Below are 23,446 nucleotides of genomic sequence, written 5' to 3'. Positions count from 1 at the left end.
ATATATCTATGGAATGAAAGCAAATTGTTAACTTTTTACTGCACTGAATTTCATTATCACTGTGCTGACACACATTACAGATCTATTTGCTGCAATGATGTGACTGCTCACAGTCACACACAGCCAGGATGGGCAGGATGCAGTCCATTAATGTCAGACAAGGCTATTTATTAAGTAGACAGGTGAATTAAGAAATCAGCGAGAGGCCAGTGTTGTTTGCTTCAAAATGTAATGCGAGAGGAGAGCGAGAACAAGTTGTATAGTCATGGAATCATTTTCTAAAGAACTCTAAAAAGAAAGAAAATTGTTCTAAAAATAGTTGTTCAGAAACCAGGCCTATTTTAATCATAGATGCAAAACAGACGTGTGCAGAGTGTAAACCCATCTGGAGCTTGTCCCAGTTTACTACTGAATAGACAGGAAATACCGAATGAAAGTTGGGCACTGTGCACAAAAGGGCTGCATTTACTGTGTTCATTATTCATGGCTGTCAACCAATCAGTGTGGGAGCTGTCCTTCCCTTAAGGCCCCCTGACATGAGCATGTTTTTGTTTCACGCACTAGCATGACCTGTGTCGTGCTAGAGAGTAAATTCGTCTTTAACTGGCACAGACTGAACGTGAGAAGGGCGCCGGTGCTTGCTATTGCACAAAGAGAAATTTGAAATGTTAAAAAAATCTTTCGCGCATTAATGTCATGGTACATGGCGCGATCTAATCGCCAACACAATGTGCAGCTCGTCAAGTGGAGTAAAAAAGAAGTGAACAGAGTGAGTTGTAACGTCAGCGGATCGCATCAGAGCGCAGCTCATCTGAACGATTAACAAGAAGTTAAATCTGTTATAAACATACTTTAACAGCTGTACACAAGAAGGAAAGAACACACAACTGTTTTACCAAGCCATGGCAATGTAAACATGACAAATAAATACCTTTTTAGATGGATCAAAATGCTTTCTGCAGCTTGTTAGGTGCGGGCAAACGTGTGAAGCTGGAGTGGTCCTCTGTGATTTAGGAAGTGATTACAGCCACGATTAATCCGACACAAAATAATTATTTTAAACACACAGCATCCAGAGCAAAGAGCATGGCAGGTGGTAAAACAAAGAATGCCGTCCAGCTGGGATCACAGCGATTGGGATCATCACGATGACATGTATGTGTGTGAATCAAAGTCATGCTCGTGTCCGGTGGCCTTTACACTGGAATGCACTTCACCAGCACACATACAAGTGAAATTACTTCTGGCTCATTAAAAGGAAAACTCCAACCTGGTCAAGCACACAGTAAAAAGTGGTCACCAAAGCAGTAAGGTAATGTTGATTTTTATTTTTATTGTGCTATGAGTAGTTACTCTTAATTTATTGAAAGTTAACACTTCCCTCATCCCCTCCCCTGGAAATGGCAGTACAATCCACATCAGGCAATTCCCTCAATTCTGACTTGTAGAAAAAAATGATCAACCTGTTTTGAATTTGTTTAAATTCACATTATGTATTTTACACATACATGATACCTCCTTCCAACAGAGTAAGAAAAGAGATTGAGGAAAAGTTTTTCATCCTCCACTTACTGTTCTTTTTTTCATTACAGTGACCAGAATATGCATTCAGATTAATATTACACCACTTCTAGAGTCCATTCATTCACAGAGTAGCAACATGATGAGGCGGGAAAAAAAAAAGAGAAAAAAGTCACGTGACTTGTGGTGCCATCTTTAGGCCAAAACAGCATTCACTGTTAAACTATCTGCATGTAAATCCAGCTAATTTACTTATTTATTTGCTGAAAATGCCGGGGTGTTGTGCATTTGGATGCACAAATATATACAACAAGGGCTTCAAGATGTACAGATTCCCTTCAGATCCAAACAAAAGAAAAATCTGGAAAAATAAAGTCAGCCCACTGGGATGGAGGTGACTTCATCATCAAGTCTTTGAGAGGTAGGTAAATTTATTGTTCAGTCACATGTACAGTAAAACTCACCTAAATGTCATTGTATAAACTGGATATTCGCAGTCACAGGACAAAAAAATTTCCAATATTTCTGTATTGTTTTCCATGTAATAAACACCATATATAACAGATTTTGTATAATATAATCAAATTGGATATGTCCTGTCTGATGGCAATGCATTTCCATTAAAAACCCTAAGCAGTCTGAGCATGCACAGTAACAGAGGTATAAAATTAAAGTTCAGTACTCTGACACTTGCCCATTTGAGGAAAGTGGGACTGGAGTCATTTCTGTGATTAAAAGCCCGACCGTTTATTTTTTTCACACCGTGCTCAGACTCGGAGCAATGACATGCACCTGTTAAATCAGACAGCGCAAAAGGCTGTGACTTGACACTTTTGTGCTTTCACTCTTTCCTCTCATATTTTAATAGTTTTTGCAGTGTGCACGCTGATTACATTTCGGGATCACATACATTTGGCAAAAAAGTCCACAAATTTACAACACGCAGTCAGAAAAAGAGGAAATTATAGAGCTTACTGATGAACTGGAGGTGATGAGTGTACAAAGAAAAGCTTGTTAAGGGTCAAATTAGTCCAGAATATAGCAAAATCCAGCGACAGAGAACTGTCACGTATGTCATTGCATGACATGAAGCTACAGAGATGCAGAAGCATAAACCAGGGTTTAAATTAATTAAATAAATCATCATAAATTGTAAATGTAAATTTGATAGCTAAACTATTTTTATATTTATTTTGACAGTACCTGTACCTGGATGTGTTGCTGTATGTGGTTAACTGATAAAAAAAAAATAAAACAAGTTGAAAACATAAATGCTTCATTCAATAGTTCAACACAGTTGGCCCCAAAATGGCGCCGTGTTCTCAGTTGTCGCTATTCTCTGTATAAAAGGACTCTAACCACTGCAGGGGAATGAGGAGGATATGCTGTGCTCTTTGTACAGTGCTGGATTTTAGAACAGATTTTAGGTCATCTAAGGTTCAAATGTTTTTTGGTGAGTGGAGATCTTCACACCAGGTCTGTGCTGAACCACACCTCATTTTTAGAAAAACAACTCTACAAATGAGCAAATGGTGCTGTTAGAGGGCACAGGCACTGGGTTGTAAAAATGGTAACTGTGTCAGGCAGAAAATAGCAAAGACACGTGTACTTGGCGTTGCACTGGGCTTTATGTAAAGCAGGGCTCTTAATCTGTGAAGAAGCATACTGCAGTTGTTTCTCAGTGGGTTGTGCACAGAAAGATGGAAACTTGAAAGTTTTACATGTGCGATGATACAGCAGCAAAGGATGATGCAGCCTGTGCACACAGCACCAGTCAAGGTGCTCCAAGAGGGTGTTTTGGTTTCCTAAAACCACAACTTTTCCATTTTCCATGTTAAATGGCAGTGTACTGATGATATTTAGGACTGTGTGTGGTGTTTTTTCTTTGTATATGGGGGTGGTATTACCAGTGCAGTAACAGTGGGGAAGTTCTTTGCCATCTCCCGGAGCAGAGTTCCTGTCCTGATGTCCCACAATTCCAGGGGTTTGTCTCTGAACACCACAACCAGGTACTGCCTGAAGATAGAGGAGACAAACAAAAGCACAACCATAAGAGTCTTTATCAGCTTTTACATAAAGGCTGAGTGGATCCTTGTCATTTGGTTGGTGCTTTGTATGTCACGTGACATGGATTATTCGTGCCATTGTTGCATTTAGAGTGCAATTTGGTTCCATACGTTTAGTACCATTGCACGCTTCTGCTGTGGCAATCCTGAATGGGAGCAACCAAAAAAAAAAGAAGAAGAAAAGAAGAGCACGTTTCCACCACCACCCGCACCGTCCCACTAGGGTGAGCATGCACACGGTGTGCACGACTGCATTCACACAAGCGAGAGGGCGCTTAGCTTTAAAACAAACATGGAGGGGTTTGTGTTGCTGACGGATGATGATTTGAAAGAGCTACTTGATGGTGCTAGTTCTTCTAACACACACACAAATTCCACTCTGCTGTAAGATGTCTGGAGGCATGAAGAGCTGTTTGGATGAAAAGCTGAAAAGCTGACAAGCTGACGTGATTTTTTGCTGGACTAAGGAAGGTATGAAATCAGTGCACAGCATCACCGGACTACAAATCACAATTTGGACTCCTATTTAAAGACCGTGTTGGACTTTAGCAGCGGTGGAACACCAAAATGTAAGTCCCTTTTCTGTTGTTTATGAATTAATATAATATCAAATGATAAGGATCTATTTCAGCCATTATATAAAACTAATTTTTTAAACATTTTTTCAATGGAATGAACATTTAATTCGGTGAAAGCTGGAACATACTATTCAACGAGGTCCATTGAATGGTATGTTCCAGCTTTCACCGAATTAAATATTTGTACTGTTGAACTCAAACATTCATTATTTGTACATTGAAATTCAAGAAACACAAAGAGCTAAGAATGGAGATGTTGGTTGGGCTAACACAATTAATAAATGTAACAGTTATGACTGTGCTGAATGCTTGGTCTACAAAATAAAGGTCAAACAATGTCAACGTCCAGTGGATTCTAGGACATGTGACATATGTTACCCTGTACAATGAAACTAAGCATGACACATTGTGCAAACTATTCCTTTTTAAAACCCTATTAACTCAACCAATAATGTGCATCATACTTAGTCACTAAACACAGTGTCCCTGCAAAATTCCAACACATGCTTTCTGTTATTTTTCACTGGAATTCTGTTTTTTTATTGAGAAACAAAGTCGCACGGAGCAGCAAGAAACACAGTTTGCACTCCACCCTGAAAGAATCAAACAAACAGCACCTGATTAAGAGAAAAGCTGAGACAACTGGTAGATGGTTTAGAGTTATGTGTGGGTTTAGAAAAAGCATCAGCAGCAGAGACGTCTGTGTGAGGCTGGCAGACAGCTTTGTTGGTGTTGGTGTCAACAAACAACTCACTTTAGATGTGAGACTTTAATCATCTCAATGGGCGGCTCATCGTTGCCGCGCTCGCCTCGGAATGCAAAGCATCTGCCTGGAAAACAAGACAAAAATATAAAGAGAGGTGAGAGAGAGTGAGCGAGTGGAGCGACGGTGAGATCGGGCATCTTTCCTCACACGAGTGTGAACAGCGATTCACCTCATTTCACACAGTGTCCTGATTCTTCAACTCTCACAGATCGGACAGCGTGAACTCTTCGCTGATGTCTTATTGTCATCGCCTGGTCTAATCCCTTTTATATCACAAAATTTCCACCCACTAAAGCAGATGTTATACACAGCACCAAGGTGAAACAAATCAAGAAAGCCCTTCAGCTGTTGTGCCACATCTGGCTCATCTGATTTGCAGAGTCTGGAGAATGGTCTGTTTAAATGTAGAAGGAGCACAGCAGCCTGGGGTCATTTTGGAAAGTCTGGCAAAGAGGGAGGTGACCTCCAACAGTTTTGTGGTGTGATTGGTTTGTACCTGAGGGGTTACAGAGGAAACTGAAAATCAGCAGTGCATTTCCTCCTCTGTTTTCTCAGACACAGTGTCAAACGGGGGCATTTCCTGATTCTTCTTCTATTTCTTCTTCTCTTGGCTGTTCCCGTTAGGGGTCACCAAAGCAGATCAATCATTTCCATCTCAACCTGTCCTCTGTGTCTTCCTCTGTCACACCAACCACCTGCATGTCCCCCCTCAGCATATCAATAAACCTCCTCTTTGGCCTCCATCCTCAGCATCCTTCTCCCTATATACCCTGGGTCCCTCCTCTGCAGTTGTCCAAACCATCTCAATCTCACCTCTTTGACATTGTCCCAAACCATCCCACCTGAGCTGTCCCTCTAATATTGTAATACCTAATCCTGTCCATTCTCGTTACTCCCAAAGAGAATCGCAACATCTTCAGTTCTGCCACCTCCAGCTCTGCCTCCTGTCTTTTTGTTAGTGCCACCATCTGTAAGCTGTACAACATAGCTGGTCTCACTGCTGTCTTGTAAACTTTCCCCTCCACTCTTGCAGATATTCTTCAGTCACAGATCACTCCTGCCACCTTTCTCCACCCACTCCAGGGTGCACCCTGCCTGCACTCTCTTCTTCACCTCTCTACCACACTTTCCATTACTTTGGACAGTTGACCCCAAGTATTTAAACTCATCTACTTTCACCACTTCTACTCCTTGTAACCGCACTATTGCACCTAACTCCCTCTCATTCACACACATGCACTCAGTCTTGCTCCTACTGACTTTCATTCCCCTTCTCTCCAGAGCATATCTCCAACTCTCCAGCCTAGACTCAACCTGCTCTCTACTCTAACTACAGTTCACAATGTCATCTACAATCATCATAGTCCATGGAGACTCCAGTCTAATCTCAACACTCAACCTGTCCATCACCACTGCAAACAAGAAATGGCTTATATGTCACCCTGTGCTCCTCCCTTTTCTTAAAGTAGGTGTTCACCACAGCCATTTCCATCCTTTTTGCGAAATCAAACCATCTGCCCGTCCACATTCCTGTCCTTGATACCATGTCTCCCCATTACTTCATCATGACCTTGGTTTCCTTCACCTTAACTTCCAACACTCTTAAAATACTTTTCTTTTAAAATGACCCAACACCATTTCTCTTCCTATCCACTCCATAATACAACTTGAACCCACCGCCTATGCTCCTGCTCTTACTTCCTGTTCACTTGGTCTCTTTCACAATATGTCTACCTTTCTCCTCTCCAACACGTCAGCCAGCTCTATCCCTTTACCAGTCATACTGCAAGCATTCAAAGTTCCAACTCATTTTCTTCTTCTTCTTCTTCTTCTTCTTCACCCAGCAACAGCTCAATTTGCACCAGCACCCTGCTGGGCAACAGCACCAGTGGCGTTCATTGTTAACCTGGGCCTCAACTGATTCGGCATGGAAATTCAATTTTTGCTCTGCATCTACAATGTGGGCAGAGAAAAATTCATGCATGCACACAACGGTTCCCTATCCCTAAGGTCGCAGGGTTCTCCCCAGACAATGGAATAACGGTACTGCACTGTTATTCTGCCACTGCAGCGCCGCTATACTGTGGTGTCATAGTGAGATGACACCACAATATAACAGAGTGGGAGCATGCCAGCACCGAGCGTCATGGAGGCTGAAACCAGTGCACAACCGACTCAACTGATGCTGTCTGCCGTTCGATCAACTAGATTGGAAGCTAACAACAATGCTGCAGTCCCTGTGGCAGGGAACAGGGAGACCATTGTGAAGAAAATGGCAGAAGAGAAATTTAAATTCTTCATGTACCGAGACTTACTTTCATTCTTTGAGATTTTGGTGCTCAATAGCAGCATGCATTATTTCCATCTTCTATGTTTTAAAGGACATGTCACACTGAAATCATAACATTTCTGAATGTTTCTGACAGTGTTTACATAGCTTTGAGGAAACGTAAGTATTATGATGACTCGTTTTAAAGTGATAACTGTTCATTTTGATGCAGTCATGCTAAAAACAGCAGTCGCTCTCCACTGTGAGAAGACTAATTCCTGGTTCACACGGCAAGATAATTAGGCCGATTTCGGACATGATCTTCCCCTTCCAACAATCTTAAGGACGCCCAGACTATCGTAATAATGCTAAAGATAATGTTATCAGATATTCCTGCAATGTGTGGTGTGTTAAGAGCACTCTAGTCTGCTCTGAAGGGCATCAGGACCGCTCAGACCGCAACTCGGGGATATTCTACATGTTGGATTGTCTTGGCCCGATAGCGCAGAACGTGTGATGTCCCCCGACCACAAACGAGCACACAGTCTGCTGAATGTGACGTGCAGCCAATCAGAAAGCGAGGTGAAGGATGCATGGAGCGAAATCTAAAATGAAAACAGCTGTTATGACTTACCAGAAAGTCCGGTGGTCGCGCTGTCTCCACTCCTTTAACCAACGCCTTTTCTTTTTCTTTTGCATAATTTTTTCTCTGTTGTAAATACTCCACAAACTATCTCTGTTTGTTTACTCTGAAGTCACGTTTAATCTTGAGAGATAATGTGAGATTTCCTGTCTGACCTGGGAATGCTCGTGTGTGAAATCTGTGTGGTAAATGGACTTCATTTATATAGCACTTTTCCATCTGCATCAGACGCTCAAAGCGCTTTACACATCAATGCCTCACATTCACCCCAATTTCAGGCTACTGCCATGCAGGTCGCTCACTACACACCGGGAGCAAGTAGGGGATTAAAGACCTTGCTCAAAGGCTTTTAGTGATTGTCCGGTCAGGGTGGGATTTGAACCGAGGATCTTCTGGTCTCAAGCCCAATACTTAACCACTAGACCATCACCTCCCCTAACACACCTGTGGTGTGTTGTCTTTACCGTGTGGCTGCACACCACACACTGTATGACCAAAACTATTAGATCTATGATTATTTTTATCTCCATGTGTATGGTCTCTCAGGTATTGGAAACCTACCGACAATTTTAAAATCTTGCCGTGTGAACCAGGCTTTAGGCTTTAGGCTGCAGCCATTAATCATGAATGCAGCCTAAAACAGTCTAATAGAGGCTCAGCTTTGTGCATGCTTGTAAGTGTTGTCATCGATATAACCAGGGTTCTAGCTAGGACCATTTTAGTGCTGGGTAATTTATGTGATCACGGTCATGGCTGGGAGTCAAGGGGTGGAGACCCCTGAAGCTATAGGGCTTTATATCTCTAAAATGTTACTGCCAAGCCTTTTCAGCCTCTTTTCAGCATGTTTCTGTCAAAGTGTAAGTTAATAAAATAAATAATGTTGAAAAGGTCACAAATAATGGTGGAAAGGCTAAAAACACATTAATATTCGATGGACATAGCATTTGCTCTTTTCTTCAAAAATGACACATTCCAGTGAAGCAGGCAGTTTTTCTGTATTGACAGTTACGGGTTTTTTTTCACCTTTTTTGAGTGGGATTGCATTACTTAAAAAAAACAAACATGTCAATATGTCAAAAATATGAAAACTATTACCTTTTTATATGGAAAATATGTGAAGCCCTCCTCCTCCTCTTCCCTCCCCCTTCTCCTCCTACTCTCTCTCCGTCCCTCCCCTTCCCCTCACAGAGCAAACAAAGGGTTTTGGAAATATGAAGCCTTTAAACTGTAAAATAAACTGTAAATTTCTGAATGTATCACCATCTACAGACACAGAATGAACTGTGGATTATTTCATGAAAGATTCTGATGGAGTTGTTATTTTCCATTCAGTCAGAGAGGAGGGAGCTGTCTGCTCTGAGCTGCCTTCAGCACTGCGGCTTCACAGAATGCAGCTGACTAATGATCTCTGCTGTTTGCGGCTGATTTGATAAGAAGAAAATGAGATATATACTTCTTATTTCTTTAATTATTTGGTTGAAATTGCAAAATAAAGCAAACCACGAAATACGATTGAATTGGTACATTTTCAGCAACATTTTAGTTCATTTTTTGGAAAGTCCATGTTGGATGGTACAGCCAAGTTGAACCCGAGAGCCGAGTGGAAATTTGCAGGACCGGGCAGTGCTGCCCGGCGCCACCCACCATAGCTAGAACCCTGGATATAGCTGAAAAATCTGAGAAAGTAATCTGTGTGATCACACAGCTTGAAAAACAGCAGAGAGGTCTGCATTCATGGTGTGTGCTGCTCCATTACAGAACAGACTTGCACACATCAAGACAGACTCTCTCAAAATAAAATAAAAATCAAGCCTACCAACTCCACTGAGAAGAACAAAATCCCCCCCCAAAAAATAAATAAATAAAACTGAACAGGGCACTCAGCCACTTGTAATGATTTCTAAGATTAAATATGTAACGTCCACTCCAACAAAGAAGATGTCACACACAGATCACGGTGATCACCAGCCTGTTTTGTGGAGCTCCTCACAATTCTGACACAGAAATGTGCAGTTTTGCTTTTTTTTGGGGGGGGGGGGTGTCTGGGGGAGTCAGGAAATCAGTCAGTAACTGGTGTGACCACAATTTGCCTCAGGATTGAGCAGCAGCCAGATTGAGTATTTGCCCACTCAAGTCGTTTACGACGACAAACTACAGTCAGGTCGAGACCCCAATGAGGATGATGAGCATGCCGATGAGCTTCCCTGAGATGGTTTCTGACAGTTTGTGCAGAAAGTCTTTGGTTCTGCAAACCAACTGTTTCAGCAGCTGTCCGGGTGGCTGGTCTCAGACGATCTTGGAGGTGAACATGCTGGATGTGGAGGTGCTGGGCTGGTGTGATTTCAAGTGGTCTGTGGTAGTGGGTGACAGGGTGCTCTACTCTGGCCTGACCTCTGTCTTGTGTAGTGGTGTGTGACTAGGTACTCATCTGACACGCTGTCACACATAAGGACCTTCAGCTTGCCTATCAGGCTAAACATGGTGTTAGAGGATGCAAGTCTCCAGATATCTGGACCCTGCACACCCCCACACCATGATTTATGGGCGTTCCTTCTGCTCTTAGTACTGTGCACACAGACACGCTGCTGCTTCACGTCTTAGACCTTCATCTCCTCCTCTCATTGGTGTTATGGATTAAGAGTGTTTTACATGACAGGCACCACCAGGTGTTCTTAAGTGATTTTAAATCCAGTGAGTTGGTTTTAAACACTGCTGTTGTTGGTTGTGTTTTACCTCCCACCCTCTTCTCTGTTTTCACAAACAGCATCAACAATGAAATAATGAATTTTTAAATATTCAGACGACTAGAGGGTCACATGACTGACACTAAAGCTTTGACCCAACACCAGCAGGGAGTCAATAACCAGGTCCAGACATTTGGTGAAGATTCTCTGTCTGTAAATGTCAGAGACAAAGGGACTGTGCTGCAGGCTCAGAGAGAAACCATTATCTCCTCTGTCCCTCAGTGTCAAGGGTCAACTTGTGGAGCAGGCTGAATCTTTTAAATGTCTTGGAACAGAGTCAGACACCTGTCTCAGCGCCTCACGGCAGGTAGATCCGTGGACAAAAAGACACAACAGCCCCTACACCTGCTGAGGGAAGCTGACCTTCATCATCATGGTCCAATGTTCTTGCCACCAAACATAACACACAACTACAGTACAGCTCATCAGGATGGAATTCCACTCCCTCTGATCCTTGGAGGATCAGATGGATGGCAGATAGACAGAAAGATGTATGAAATCCAGCTCTGTCTCAACTGTCTTTCTCCGCCATTACAGTACTGTATTTTCTGGAGTATAAGTCGTGTTTTTTTACTAGTTTGGGAGGTACTGTGACTTATAAACCGAACAATCACACTTTCATTATGAATAATAATTATAATGACTATTTTAACAAGACATAACCAGGAATCAATGCAATAAGCAACATAAACTCTAACAATAAAAGACTAAATGACAATAATTAATAGAACTCTACAACAATGCACAAATAAATAAATAAACTTAAGAGCTAATAATACAGAAAAAGGTGCAGCTTGGGTTTTTTCTCTGCAAGAGGCATTTTTAACAGGTGTGACTTATACACTGTTCTTCCATCAGAGGGCCAAGGGCTCTTCACGTGAAATTCTGCCTGAAGAGGGGGTGGGCCGATGCATGAGCATGGCCAATACCATGTACAGTAGTGTTCAGAATAATAGTAGTGCTATGTGACTAAAAAGATTAATCCAGGTTTTGAGTATATTTCTTATTGTTACATGGGAAACAAGGTACCAGTAGATTCAGTAGATTCTCACAAATCCAACAAGACCAAGCATTCATGATATGCACACTCTTAAGGTTAAGAAATTGGGCTATTAGTAAAAAAAAAGTAGAAAAGGGGGTGTTCACAATAATAGTAGTGTGGCATTCAGTCAGGGAGTTCGTCAATTTTGTGGAACAAACAGGTGTGAATCAGGTGTCCCCTATTTAAGGATGAAGCCAGCACCTGTTGAACATGCTTTTCTCTTTGAAAGCCTGAGGAAAATGGGACATTCAAGCCATTGTTCAGAAGAACAGCATAGTTTGATTAAAAAGTTGATTGGAGAGGGGAAAAGTTATACGCAGGTGCAAAAAATTATAGGCTGTTCATCTACAATGATCTCCACTGCTTTAAAATGGACAAAAAACCAGAGACGTGCGGAAGAAAATGGAAAACAACCATCAAAACCTTATAAGTAAGAAGAAGAATTTTAAATTCTATTCTAGAATTAACAGGAAGCCAATGAAGAGAGGCCAATATGGGTGAGATATGCTCTCTCCTTCTAGTCCCCGCCAGTACTCTAGCTGCAGCATTTTGAATTAACTGAAGGCTTTTTAGGGAACTTTTAGGACAACCTGATAATAATGAATTACAATAGTCCAGCCTAGAGGAAATAAATGCATGAATTAGTTTTTCAGCATCACTCTGAGACAAGACCTTTCTGATTTTAGAGATATTGCGTAAATGCAAAAAAGCAGTCCTACATATTTGTTTAATATGCGCTTTGAATGACATATCCTGATCAAAAATGACTCCAAGATTTCTCACAGTATTACTAGAGGTCAGGGTAATGCCATCCAGAGTAAGGATCTGGTTAGACACCATGTTTCTAAGATTTGTGGGGCCAAGTACAATAACTTCAGTTTTATCTGAGTTTAAAAGCAGGAAATTAGAGGTCATCCATGTCTTTATGTCTGTAAGACAATCCTGCAGTTTAGCTAATTGGTGTGTATCCTCTGGCTTCATGGATAGATAAAGCTGGGTATCATCTGCGTAACAATGAAAATTTAAGCAATAATACTGCCTAACGGAAGCATGTATAAAGTGAATAAAATTGGTCCTAGCACAGAACCTTGTGGAACTCCATAATTAACTTTAGTCTGTGAAGAAGATTCCCCATTTACATGAACAAATTGTAATCTATTAGACAAATATGATTCAAACCACCGCAGTGCAGTGCCTTTAATACCTATGGCATGCTCTAATCTCTGTAATAAAATTTTATGGTCAACAGTATCAAAAGCAGCACTGAGGTCTAACAGAACAAGCACAGAGATGAGTCCACTGTCCGAGGCCATAAGAAGATCATTTGTAACCTTCACTAATGCTGTTTCTGTGCTATGATGAATTCTAAAACCTGACTGAAACTCTTCAAATAGACCATTCCTCTGCAGATGATCAGTTAGCTGTTTTACAACTACCCTTTCAAGAATTTTTGAGAGAAAAGGAAGGTTGGAGATTGGCCTATAATTAGCTAAGATAGCTGGGTCAAGTGATGGCTTTTTAAGTAATGGTTTAATTACTGCCACCTTAAAAGCCTGTGGTACATAGCCAACTAACAAAGATAGATTGATCATATTTAAGATCGAAGCATTAAATAATGGTAGGGCTTCCTTGAGCAGCCTGGTAGGAATGGGGTCTAATAAACATGTTGATGGTTTGGATGAAGTAACTAATGAAAATAACTCAGACAGAACAATCGGAGAGAAAGAGTCTAACCAAATACCGGCATCACTGAAAGCAGCCAAAGATAACGATACGTCCTTGGGATGGTTATGAGTAATTTTTTCTCTAATAGTTAAAATTTTGTTAGCAAAGAAAGTCATGAAGTCATTACTAGTTAAAGTTAATGGAATACTCAGCTCAATAGAGCTCTGACTCTTTGTCAGCCTGGCTACAGTGCTGAAAAGAAACCTGGGGTTGTTCTTATTTTCTTCAATTAGTGATGAGTAGAAAGATGTCCTAGCTTTACGGAGGGCTTTTTTATAGAGCAACAGACTCTTTTTCCAGGCTAAGTGAAGATCTTCTAAATTAGTGAGACGCCATTTCCTCTCCAACTTACGGGTTATCTGCTTTAAGCTACGAGTTTGTGAGTTATACCACGGAGTCAGGCACTTCTGATTTAAAGCTCTCTTTTTCAGAGGAGCTACAGCATCCAAAGTTGTCTTCAATGAGGATGTAAAACTATTGACGAGATACTCTATCTCACTTACAGAGTTTAGATAGCTACTCTGCACTGTGTTGGTATATGGCATTAGAGAACATAAAGAAGGAATCATATCCTTAAACCTAGTTACAGCGCTTTCTGAAAGACTTCTAGTGTAATGAAACTTATTCCCCACTGCTGGGTAGTCCATCAGAGTAAATGTAAATGTTATTAAGAAATGATCAGACAGAAGGGAGTTTTCAGGGAATACTGTTAAGTCTTCTATTTCCATACCATAAGTCAGAACAAGATCTAAGATATGATTAAAGTGGTGGGTGGACTCATTTACATTTTGAGCAAAGCCAATAGAGTCTAATAATAGATTAAATGCAGTATTGAGGCTGTCATTCTCAGCATCTGTGTGGATGTTAAAATCGCCCACTATAATTATCTTATCTGAGCTAAGCACTAAGTCAGACAAAAGGTCTGAAAATTCACAGAGAAACTCACAGTAACGACCAGGTGGACGATAGATAATAACAAATAAAACTGTTTTTTGGGACTTCCAATTTGGATGGACAAGACTAAGAGTCAAGCTTTCAAATGAATTAAAGCTCTGTCTGGGTTTTTGATTAATTAATAAGCTGGAATGGAAGATTGCTGCTAATCCTCCGCCCCGGCCCGTGCTACGAGCATTCTGACAGTTAGTGTGACTCGGGGGTGTTGACTCATTTAAACTAACATATTCATCCTGCTGTAACCAGGTTTCTGTGAGGTAAAATTGTTCTTTTTGGGTCCAAGGGCCGCAGACAGTTTGTGAGACAACCCCCAAACTCTGAATTGAAGCCACAGTTCACAGTGAAGACAGTGAAGCATGGTGGTGCAAGCATCATGATATGGGCATGTTTCTCCTACTATGGTGTTGGGCCTATATATCGCATTCCAGGTATCATGGATCAGTTTGGATATGTCAAAATACTTGAAGACGTCCTGTTGCCTTATGCTGAAGAGGACATGCCCTTGAAATGGGTGTTTCAACATGACAATGACCCCAAGCACACTAGTAAACAAGCAAAATCCTGGTTCCAAACCAACAAAATTAATGCCTCACAGATGTGAAGAAATCATGAAAAACTGTGGTTATACAACTAAATACTAGTTTAGTGATTCACAGGATTGCTAAAAAGCAGTTTGAACATAACAGTTTTGAGTTTGTAGCATCAACAGCAGATGCTACTATTATTGTGAACACCCCCTTTTCTACTTTTTTTTACTAATAGCCCAATTTCATAGCCTTAAGAGTGTGCATATCATGAATGTTTGGTCTTGTTGGATTTGTGAGAATCTACTGAATCTACTGGTACCTTGTTTCCCATGTAACAATAAGAAATATACTCAAAACCTAGATTAATCTTTTTAGTCACATAGCACTACTATTATTCTGAACACTACTGTACATTGGAATACCAATTTCAATAAAATGTCTAATGTTATCACAAATAAAAAATATATCACGAGTAACTCACTTAACTGCATCCAGTTTTTGTGTCCTTTTTCCTTCTTTGAATGTATTTCATGTAATTTAATTTAATTTCAGGGGGGCGTTTTACCAACTTTCCTCAAAAAAGGGGGTGGGGCTGATGCCCTCTAACAGGTAAATAGGGTACTCTGAACAATACGGTAAATAACTGAAGTTTAATCTTTGAATGATATTTTTCACTGTAGAAAATGAATGTCCAAAAATATTCCAATCTGTCTGAGAAAACCATTGTTTGCAAAACTTCAGATTATTAGACGTCTCTGATAGCACATTGGCACACCTCGAACCATTCTTTCCTCTGAAGGTCCAGGCTTTTATTTTGAAAGCTATTTACATACTGTAATATGATTATCTCGCCTGCTTGACATCACTTGTTGGTCTTCAACCAGTAAACGTGATGTTAGGTTGCCTTAAACTTTTAGATACAAACATACTGTACATTGCTGAGGCATTTCAATTCTGATTCTGATTTTGAAGATGTGATCTTGATAGTACAAAAGCAGCTGCAAATATAACACACAAGAATCATGCATTTTGCAAACAACTTACGTTACCATTTCTTTTTGATCTCTAAATGTGTTTGCTCATTAAAGTGTCACAGTAAAATTATATATTTTGTGTTGAATTACCACACGTTCACAGTAAGTATTCAGTTTTCAGCTGGTTGCCAGATCCATTTTATTGTAAAACTACTTATTTCAAGAAGCAGAGCAGGTTTGACAGATTTCTCTGCAAAATCAAGTCCAAGGTTCAAGTTGCACTAAAACACCAACAACAAACTTCATGCAAACTCAACTGAAACAAACTCCCACATATTTTCACCTCGACTCCCATCGTTGAACTGTGTACTCTGTGCTGGCACCAACACACCAAACAAATGATTTAAGCAGTTTTCACTGTCAAGAAAATACCAATTAGTAGTATCTTATTAATAGTACTGCTTGTTAGAATGGTTGTACTTCCAAAAAATAAGTAAATAAAAATAGGGGTATGATACCTCAATATTTTCCTTTTATTAAAGTAGGAGAATTCCTGAACAAAAGAGAAAACCCCTAAATAAGTATTTATTTTCCCAAGGTTGCTGGAGTGTGTGCATGTGAGTGCGTACATAAAACTCACCCGTAGGCAGGTCAACGTGCTGCACTTCATTTCGTACCAGGCCCATATTGTTGGGAGCAGAATTGGCAAATGACAGGAAACTAGTCAAACTGACCCATTCAATCCCCCTGTGGAAGGAGAAAATGCACAACTTAGTTCATTACATGTTGTGAAGTTGACCAACAACAATAATAACAATTGTTACCTGCATTGTTAAACATGCAGGTTATAAGTTCTGACCTCCCAGTATCCAAATACATTCAACTTTTTTCAAATACATCAACTTAACCAATACATTGCTAAGTTACTGAAATACCTACAAATATTTAAGGCACTGGGTTTCCTTGGTTTTTTGGGGTTTTTTGCAAGTGATTTTGAATTATAGGAACTATAAAATGTGTAGACATCCACCAGTAATTAGTCTGAAAATATGTAAGGCAAACAAAGCCAGGAAGTGTGAAGAGGGAGCCTCCTAAAGAAGCACAGGAGCTGCTGTAACGAGGCAGTAAATAGCCACATGATTAATTAGTCGATTTCCTCACTAAGTGTAAATGAGATGCTAACTAGCCAGGCTTCCTGGGTATAGCTGTGCTTGAGTACGGCTCATGTCCATACCACAGCTCTCCCCACCACAGCACACGCACGACTTTGAAGCTGGTGTTGTATCGCAACAGAAAATATAATGGAAACACTTTTAAGAGAAAAGCTTGATCCAACACAACTTCTTTGATGTGAGTACAAAGATTGCTATCTATACTATAAGTCACCAAATGTCCATCCGTCCGTCTGATCCTGCATCACACCAAAATGGCTCACTTTGGTTCTATGTCATCTATGTAAACATAGATTTACATAGGGGGGCTATGTTACTCATAATTTTTATGTGATGCTCACAGTTACATGGAATTAGGTACTATCCACTCAGACAAAAGTGTTATCAGGCTAACTAGCAACAACATTTCTTATTCTATGAAGTTTTATAGCTGTTGCCAGACTGACAACTGCATTACCACCACCATCTGGACGTGAGTGTGAAATGTCCATCCGTTCCTCTGTTCCTGCATCACGCTGAAAACGGCTTATCTAATCGCTTTGTTCTGTGTTGCCTATCTAAACAATGGGGTAACATGGATGGGGGGTAATTTTCGCTTGCCATTCATATGTATATAGCAGTTGGTACTATCATCTCAGACTCAGGTATTAGCATGCTAACTAGCCACAACTCCTCTGTGAAGTTTTATGGCGACTGGCAGTGATAGCTGCATTACCGCCATGATCTGGCCGGGAGTGTTAACAGTATTGTATCCGAACACACGGCATTTCTTACAGTGATCAGGCCATTCAGACAGGACTGTGAGCGTTTAAAAAACATTGTGAACAATCGTAAAGACTTAAGCCTGGTTCACATGGCAGGATTTTAAAATTATCTGTAGGTTTCCAAAACCTGAGAGACCACACACGTGGAGATAAAAAAAAAAATCATAGACCTAACAGGGTTGGTGGTACAGTGTGTGTGGTGTTCAGCCACACGGTAAAAACAACACCACCACACAAGAACAGATTTCACACGTGAACATTCCCAGGTCAGCCAGGAAATCTCGCAAACTCTCTCAAGATTAAACGTGAACGAGTAAACAAACAGAGCTACTTTGTGGACTATTTAAAACAGAGGGGGAAAAAAACGCCACAAAAAGAAAAAGAAAAGGCGTTCTTTAAAGGAGTGGAGACAGCGCAAACACCGGACTTTCTGGTAAGTCAGGACAGTTGCTTTGATTTTATTTTCCGCTCCGTCCGTCCGTCACCTCGCTTTCTGATTGGCTGCACATCACATTCAGCAGGCTGCGTGCTCGTTTGTGGTCGGAGAACACCACACACGTTGCGATATCGGGCCAAGACAATCCAACATGTTGAATATCCCTGATTTGCGATTGGAGCGCCCCTGACGTCCTTCCGAGCAGATCAGAACGCTCTTAACACACCACACACAGCAGGAATATCTGATAAGAATCTCTTTAGCGTCATCACGATTGTCGGGGCTTCCTTAATGTTGGAAGGGGAAGATCGGGTCCGATATCGGCCTAATTATCTTGCCGTGTGAACCAGACCTAAGAGGAAACCTTTATTAACAGCGTTGTTTACCAAGAGGTTCTATGATACGGGAGTGGAGTGTGACAGTAGTGATTAGTGGTGTGCGAAACTTCAAGATTTGGTACTGATTCAATCCTAAGTAAATACAGGGCCAGTATCACCAATACCAACACAGACAGACGGTGAGAGGTGGGAACAACTAGTTTACCAGTTGGGTGTGACGGACACAGATACTGATACTTTTTAATAATTAAGGTGGATGCAAATGGCTATATCTGAATGAATTTTTATGACCTTTAAGTGTTTTTTGGGGGGGATGGATTATTATTTACTTAAAACCCAGGACAGAATTTGGTCACAGTTTATAGGTAAATAGATAATTTATTATCATAAGTTTTTTGCTCAGAAGCAACAGAACAGTAATAAAACCATTTTCACCATACACTGTCAAATCTGGATATTTTTTTCTTAAATACACAAAGTGCACAAAATTCCCATTTGAGAACAAATTAAATTTGTAGGCGCTAGGCCATTTCCAGCCAGCGGGGATCAAAGTCCAGGATGGTTCAGGCTGGATGTTAAGGAGGGAGGTGTTGGATGTAGCCATACCATCGGACTCTTCGCATTTGTAAAAGGTGTGGTGCACGTTAAGGAGAGCTTTGTTCCAACGCAGCTTTCTGCTCTTGGACTTTCGGATCATAATTTGATATCCCCTATGTCTGGATAGTTTACTGTGGTTATGATGTCCAAATCTGTCAGTGTGTGGTTGGAGGACACTTGAGAAACTTTAAGGGGGTGCTTTGTCTACACAGACTGGACTGTATTTTTAGATGATGGGGATGATGTTGACACCATCTCTGAAAAAGTCATGCGTTACATAAATTACAATGTTGAGTTGATTATTCGCTGTAAGCACATAAAGATCTACCCTAACAATAAACCGTGGGTAAGAGAGAGCTGCTGCTAACACGACAAAAAGGCCAGTCTTTAGCAGTGACAAAGACAAAATGTAATTTTTTTTTCCAAAAGGAGCTGAAAATAATCATTATAAAGGCTAAATGTAAATACAAAGAGAAAGCTGAAGGACAGATGTCCACGAGGAACACTAAGAGTCTTTCTCTGAAGAGGTATGTAAGCAATCACTGGCTGTGGGACCAGCAGTTCCAACATCTCAGGTTCAGCAATAAATGTAAATGATTCAATCCACTTTTTTGTTAGATTTTATTAATTTGATTTTTATGCGTTACATGACAGCATCCTCTCATCCCTGGAACAGAACGGTCCTGAGGACTGCAGTCCAGCTATGGCTCGAAATCTGGACAAGGTCAGACAGCACTTCCTCAACCCAAACAACTGCATCCATCCTCACACTCTGGAAGTCTGTGCTGACCAGCTTGTTGTGTGGGCCGCCAGAAGAGGAGGTACTGCTGGCCCACCACCACCAGATGGCGCCCTGCCTGGAGTGCAGGCTTCAGGCACGAGAGGGCGCTGCCGCCACGGACACAGCCGGGGGTGACAGCTGTCACTCATCATCTCATGACAGCTGTCACCCATCAACACTTCATCGTGCTACTCCATAAAACCCGGACGTCATCTCCACCTCGTTGCCGAGATATCTTCGACCTGTGAAGGTAATACTCTCAGCCGTTGTTGTGCTAAAACACAGAATTCTCTGAGTTGTTGCAGGAGTTCCTGAGGAGCCTACTGTTAACGGGACGCTAAGTTTGGGGAAACGTGACAAGTGACGCACGTCAGACTAAGTAGCCCTCAGTCTCTTACTGTGTTAGAGGTGGAGGTGGAATCTCCACCTTTGTTGTTACTGGGTGTACACACACCCACATCTTATTGTCTCTGCTCCTCGCCAGCAGTACCAGATCCGACACTCGGAGACGGTGGCCACCTGGGGACTCGGAACTTGGCGGCTCCAGTATTCTCCAGGTTCGGTGGCGGAGGAAATCGTGTGGTTCCGGTTTTTCTCAGGACAGACGTCTTCTATCCTCGAGCCTACCCACACGTCACCTTTGTGATTGACTGTTTGCAAAATCTTATATTCCTCTGTATTGTGGTTGTGCTCATTCACGACAGTAAAGTGTTCATATTCGACTCTTTCATTGTCCGTTCATTTACACCCCCTGTTGTGGGTCTGTGTCACTACACTTTCCCAACACAGCTCTTCTCAGTCTTCTATTTTTTTCTTTGTCTTCATCAAAAATCACAGAAATTTGAAAGACATCTTGCATTTTTATACATCTGTGTTAAAGACTATCTTGCTTTTTGAAAGCTGCCCTTAACACAAAGTCTTTTGCAGTCTTAGAAGCTCTTTTCATCAGTGGCTTGTGATGCCTCAGTGTTTCACTGAACATTGTAGGAGGTCCTTTGTCCCAGCAGCAGTCAAATTTTCTAATCAACGATTTTAGTTTACATGTCCTTTGTTGTAGATCACACTTTTATTGTATTTGAGTGTTTTTTATTTATTGCATTATCTGCCTAGGTACATATGAACTGTATGGTGGCAACTAAGTTTCCCCTTTGGGATTAATAAAGTCTTCAAAGATAATGCAATCTTCTGAGTCCACCATCTGAATAGCAAAGCACAAGACCATGGTGCACTTGTGTCTTAAAGAGAATAACAGATAACAATCTCCCAAACACCCCCACACATGACTAATTACGTGACCTTGAAAAGAAACCCTTTATGTCCTGCAGCCAACTCAGATCTTAGATTAAGTGCCACATAAAAAGGCATTGTGCAATTACCCCCTGCCGCCCAAGTGCCTCAGTGCTACATGCTTTACACCATGCATCATATTTCATGAGTCCCCAACTGTTGTGTTTTCTGCTTTTTTATAGGTGATGTGGCAGCTGTTCACCTACAACACTTTGTTGCTTCTATAGTAAACATTGTCCATGTAAAGGCAAGTTCACAACAGTTCTTGGTGAATTTGCAATGTAAATTTATGTGCAGATCATCTGCATACAACCTTTGCACAGCAAAACATCCACATCTGTTCCTTTGCAGATTTGACACATTTGTTCTGGTCCTGCCTGAAGCACAGAAAGTTGCTTTATATGTCATATCAATACAGGTTCACTGCTGCTGTGTTTTGTCACACCCATCAACACAGGAAACCACTCCAGGTCATGACAGACAAACACGTGATAGAGATGGGTTTCATTCCTGTCTCTTAAAAATATCAAGCTGTCACAGCCAAGGCAGACACGGGTGTCACAGTGATCTTGTCCATTCACTTCTTGTCCATTCACTGGGTCCTCACACACATGTGCTGGATAATGAGGAAAACAAACCATAAAATAGCAGGGGCTCGACATTGTTTCTCAAAATCCAATTTGATAGGATGTGTAGAGCTGGGGGACAGCATGGTGGGTTAGCACTTTTGCCTCACAGCAAGAAGGTCATGGGATCAATTCCCACCTGTGGCCTTTCTGTGTGGCGTTTGGAGGTTAAGTGGATTGGAAACTAAATTATCCGTAGGCGTGAGTGCGGGTGTGAATGTGCTTGTTTGTCTACATGTGGCCCTGTGACAGACTGGTGTTCACACGCCCAATGTCTGTTGGGATAGGCTTCAGCCGCCTCCCATGACCCTTAATTGAAGTAAGCTGTTGAAGATGAGTGAGTGTGAGAAGTAGAGCTGGACCTCTGACACTCACTATGTATCACGGTATCAATACATTTATGTGCTTAATATTGCTTATATAAATTTTATTTCAATGCATACATAAACTGTAATGTGTGGCATTGTTGTGTAACCCAGCTATTTAGTACTTTAGACATAATGCTTAATGTGTTTCCTATTGGTATTTTCTTTTGCACATTTTCACCTTTTCTTTGCCTCTACCCTATCATATATACAAGTATTATTCACAACCTATATGTTTGTTTGATAAAATTAATAACCCCAAGACTCTTAATCATTTTCATTTTTATCGGTTCCCTAACTGACCTGATTTTCAAGCTAGAATACCAAATAGACACAGTTATGGCAGAGCTTAGATTCTGCTTAAAAAAACACACAAGCAAACACAAAAAGCTTAATAGCTCACTTAGGGCCCCTTCACACATAGTGCGAATTTGGTGGAATTACGGCGAAACAGTTTGAATTTGAGCACCATGAAACATCATGCCGACAGGCAGGTCTGCACAACCCCACTGCGACTGTTCGTGCACGCGACGGTGTCTTTCGTGCAGGAACACAGTGCAACCTGCTGCAGCTGCTCGCACTGTGGGACAAGCTGCACCACATCGTGCTGCTAATGTGGAGGAAAATAAAATAAAAACCAGCTGTATAACTAGTGACTATCACTGGGTTGATATAAATTACACATAAAAGGGGAAGCAATACAGAATCCTGTGATTAAATAACAGTGGTTAACAAAAAAAAAAGCCACTCACGGGATTTGAACCCACTTGTTCTGATTACCAGATGGAAACTTTAACACTGCGCCACAATCACTGTCCGGGATCAGAGCTGTCAACAGCTGCCACGCCCCCGTCCGTTTGGCGCACAGACCAAGGCGTCACTCTGTGATCAGATGAGAGGCGCCTTGCCTGTGGTGGGGGGGGGGGGGGGGGGGTCTTTCACTGCGCAAACCACAACATGGCAGGCTTATCAAGCCTGAAGGACAAATTGCCCGACTGTTTTCCTTCAGAGGAATGTCTTCAGGCCTTGGTGATTATTTGGCTCCTTTCTTATTTCAACCCACAAAGACAAACTGTTTTTCACAGGACTGAAGCATGCTCCACTCTCTCTCCCCACCCTCCTCCTACCCCTATCACACACCCCCCCACTCCGGCTTGTGCACATGTCACCTCCCTTCTGTGGGGGCGGTGCGGTTTTAGCTGCTGCTGGTCCCCGTTCCCCCCCCAAGCTGACGGTGGCGCAACTCAGGGTTGCTGCGCGACCTTCACCCA

General features: G+C 41.5%; 1 protein-coding gene and 1 long non-coding RNA gene across 2 annotated transcripts in view; one reads left to right on the top strand and one right to left on the bottom strand.

Moving 5' to 3' along the window:
• Window positions 1-23,446, bottom strand: part of LOC117523180 (WD repeat-containing protein 11-like) — a 378,317-nt gene that overhangs the window by 185,467 nt on the left and 169,404 nt on the right. The window contains 3 exon segments of the mRNA XM_034184623.1: window positions 3,429-3,537; window positions 4,920-4,995; window positions 16,450-16,556. Of these exon segments, the coding sequence (XP_034040514.1) occupies window positions 3,429-3,537; window positions 4,920-4,995; window positions 16,450-16,556 (292 nt within the window).
• On the top strand, window positions 955-21,966 carry LOC117523181. The gene is made up of 3 exons (XR_004564439.1): window positions 955-965; window positions 16,279-16,285; window positions 21,881-21,966. It is a non-coding gene; the product is annotated as an uncharacterized LOC117523181 (long non-coding RNA).

Source organism: Thalassophryne amazonica, chromosome 13 (genome assembly GCF_902500255.1).
Source record: "Thalassophryne amazonica chromosome 13, fThaAma1.1, whole genome shotgun sequence".
Classification (NCBI taxonomy): domain Eukaryota; kingdom Metazoa; phylum Chordata; class Actinopteri; order Batrachoidiformes; family Batrachoididae; genus Thalassophryne; species Thalassophryne amazonica.
The sequence above is the reverse complement of the archived record's forward strand: the minus strand, read 5'-3'. Positions and strand labels throughout refer to the sequence as shown.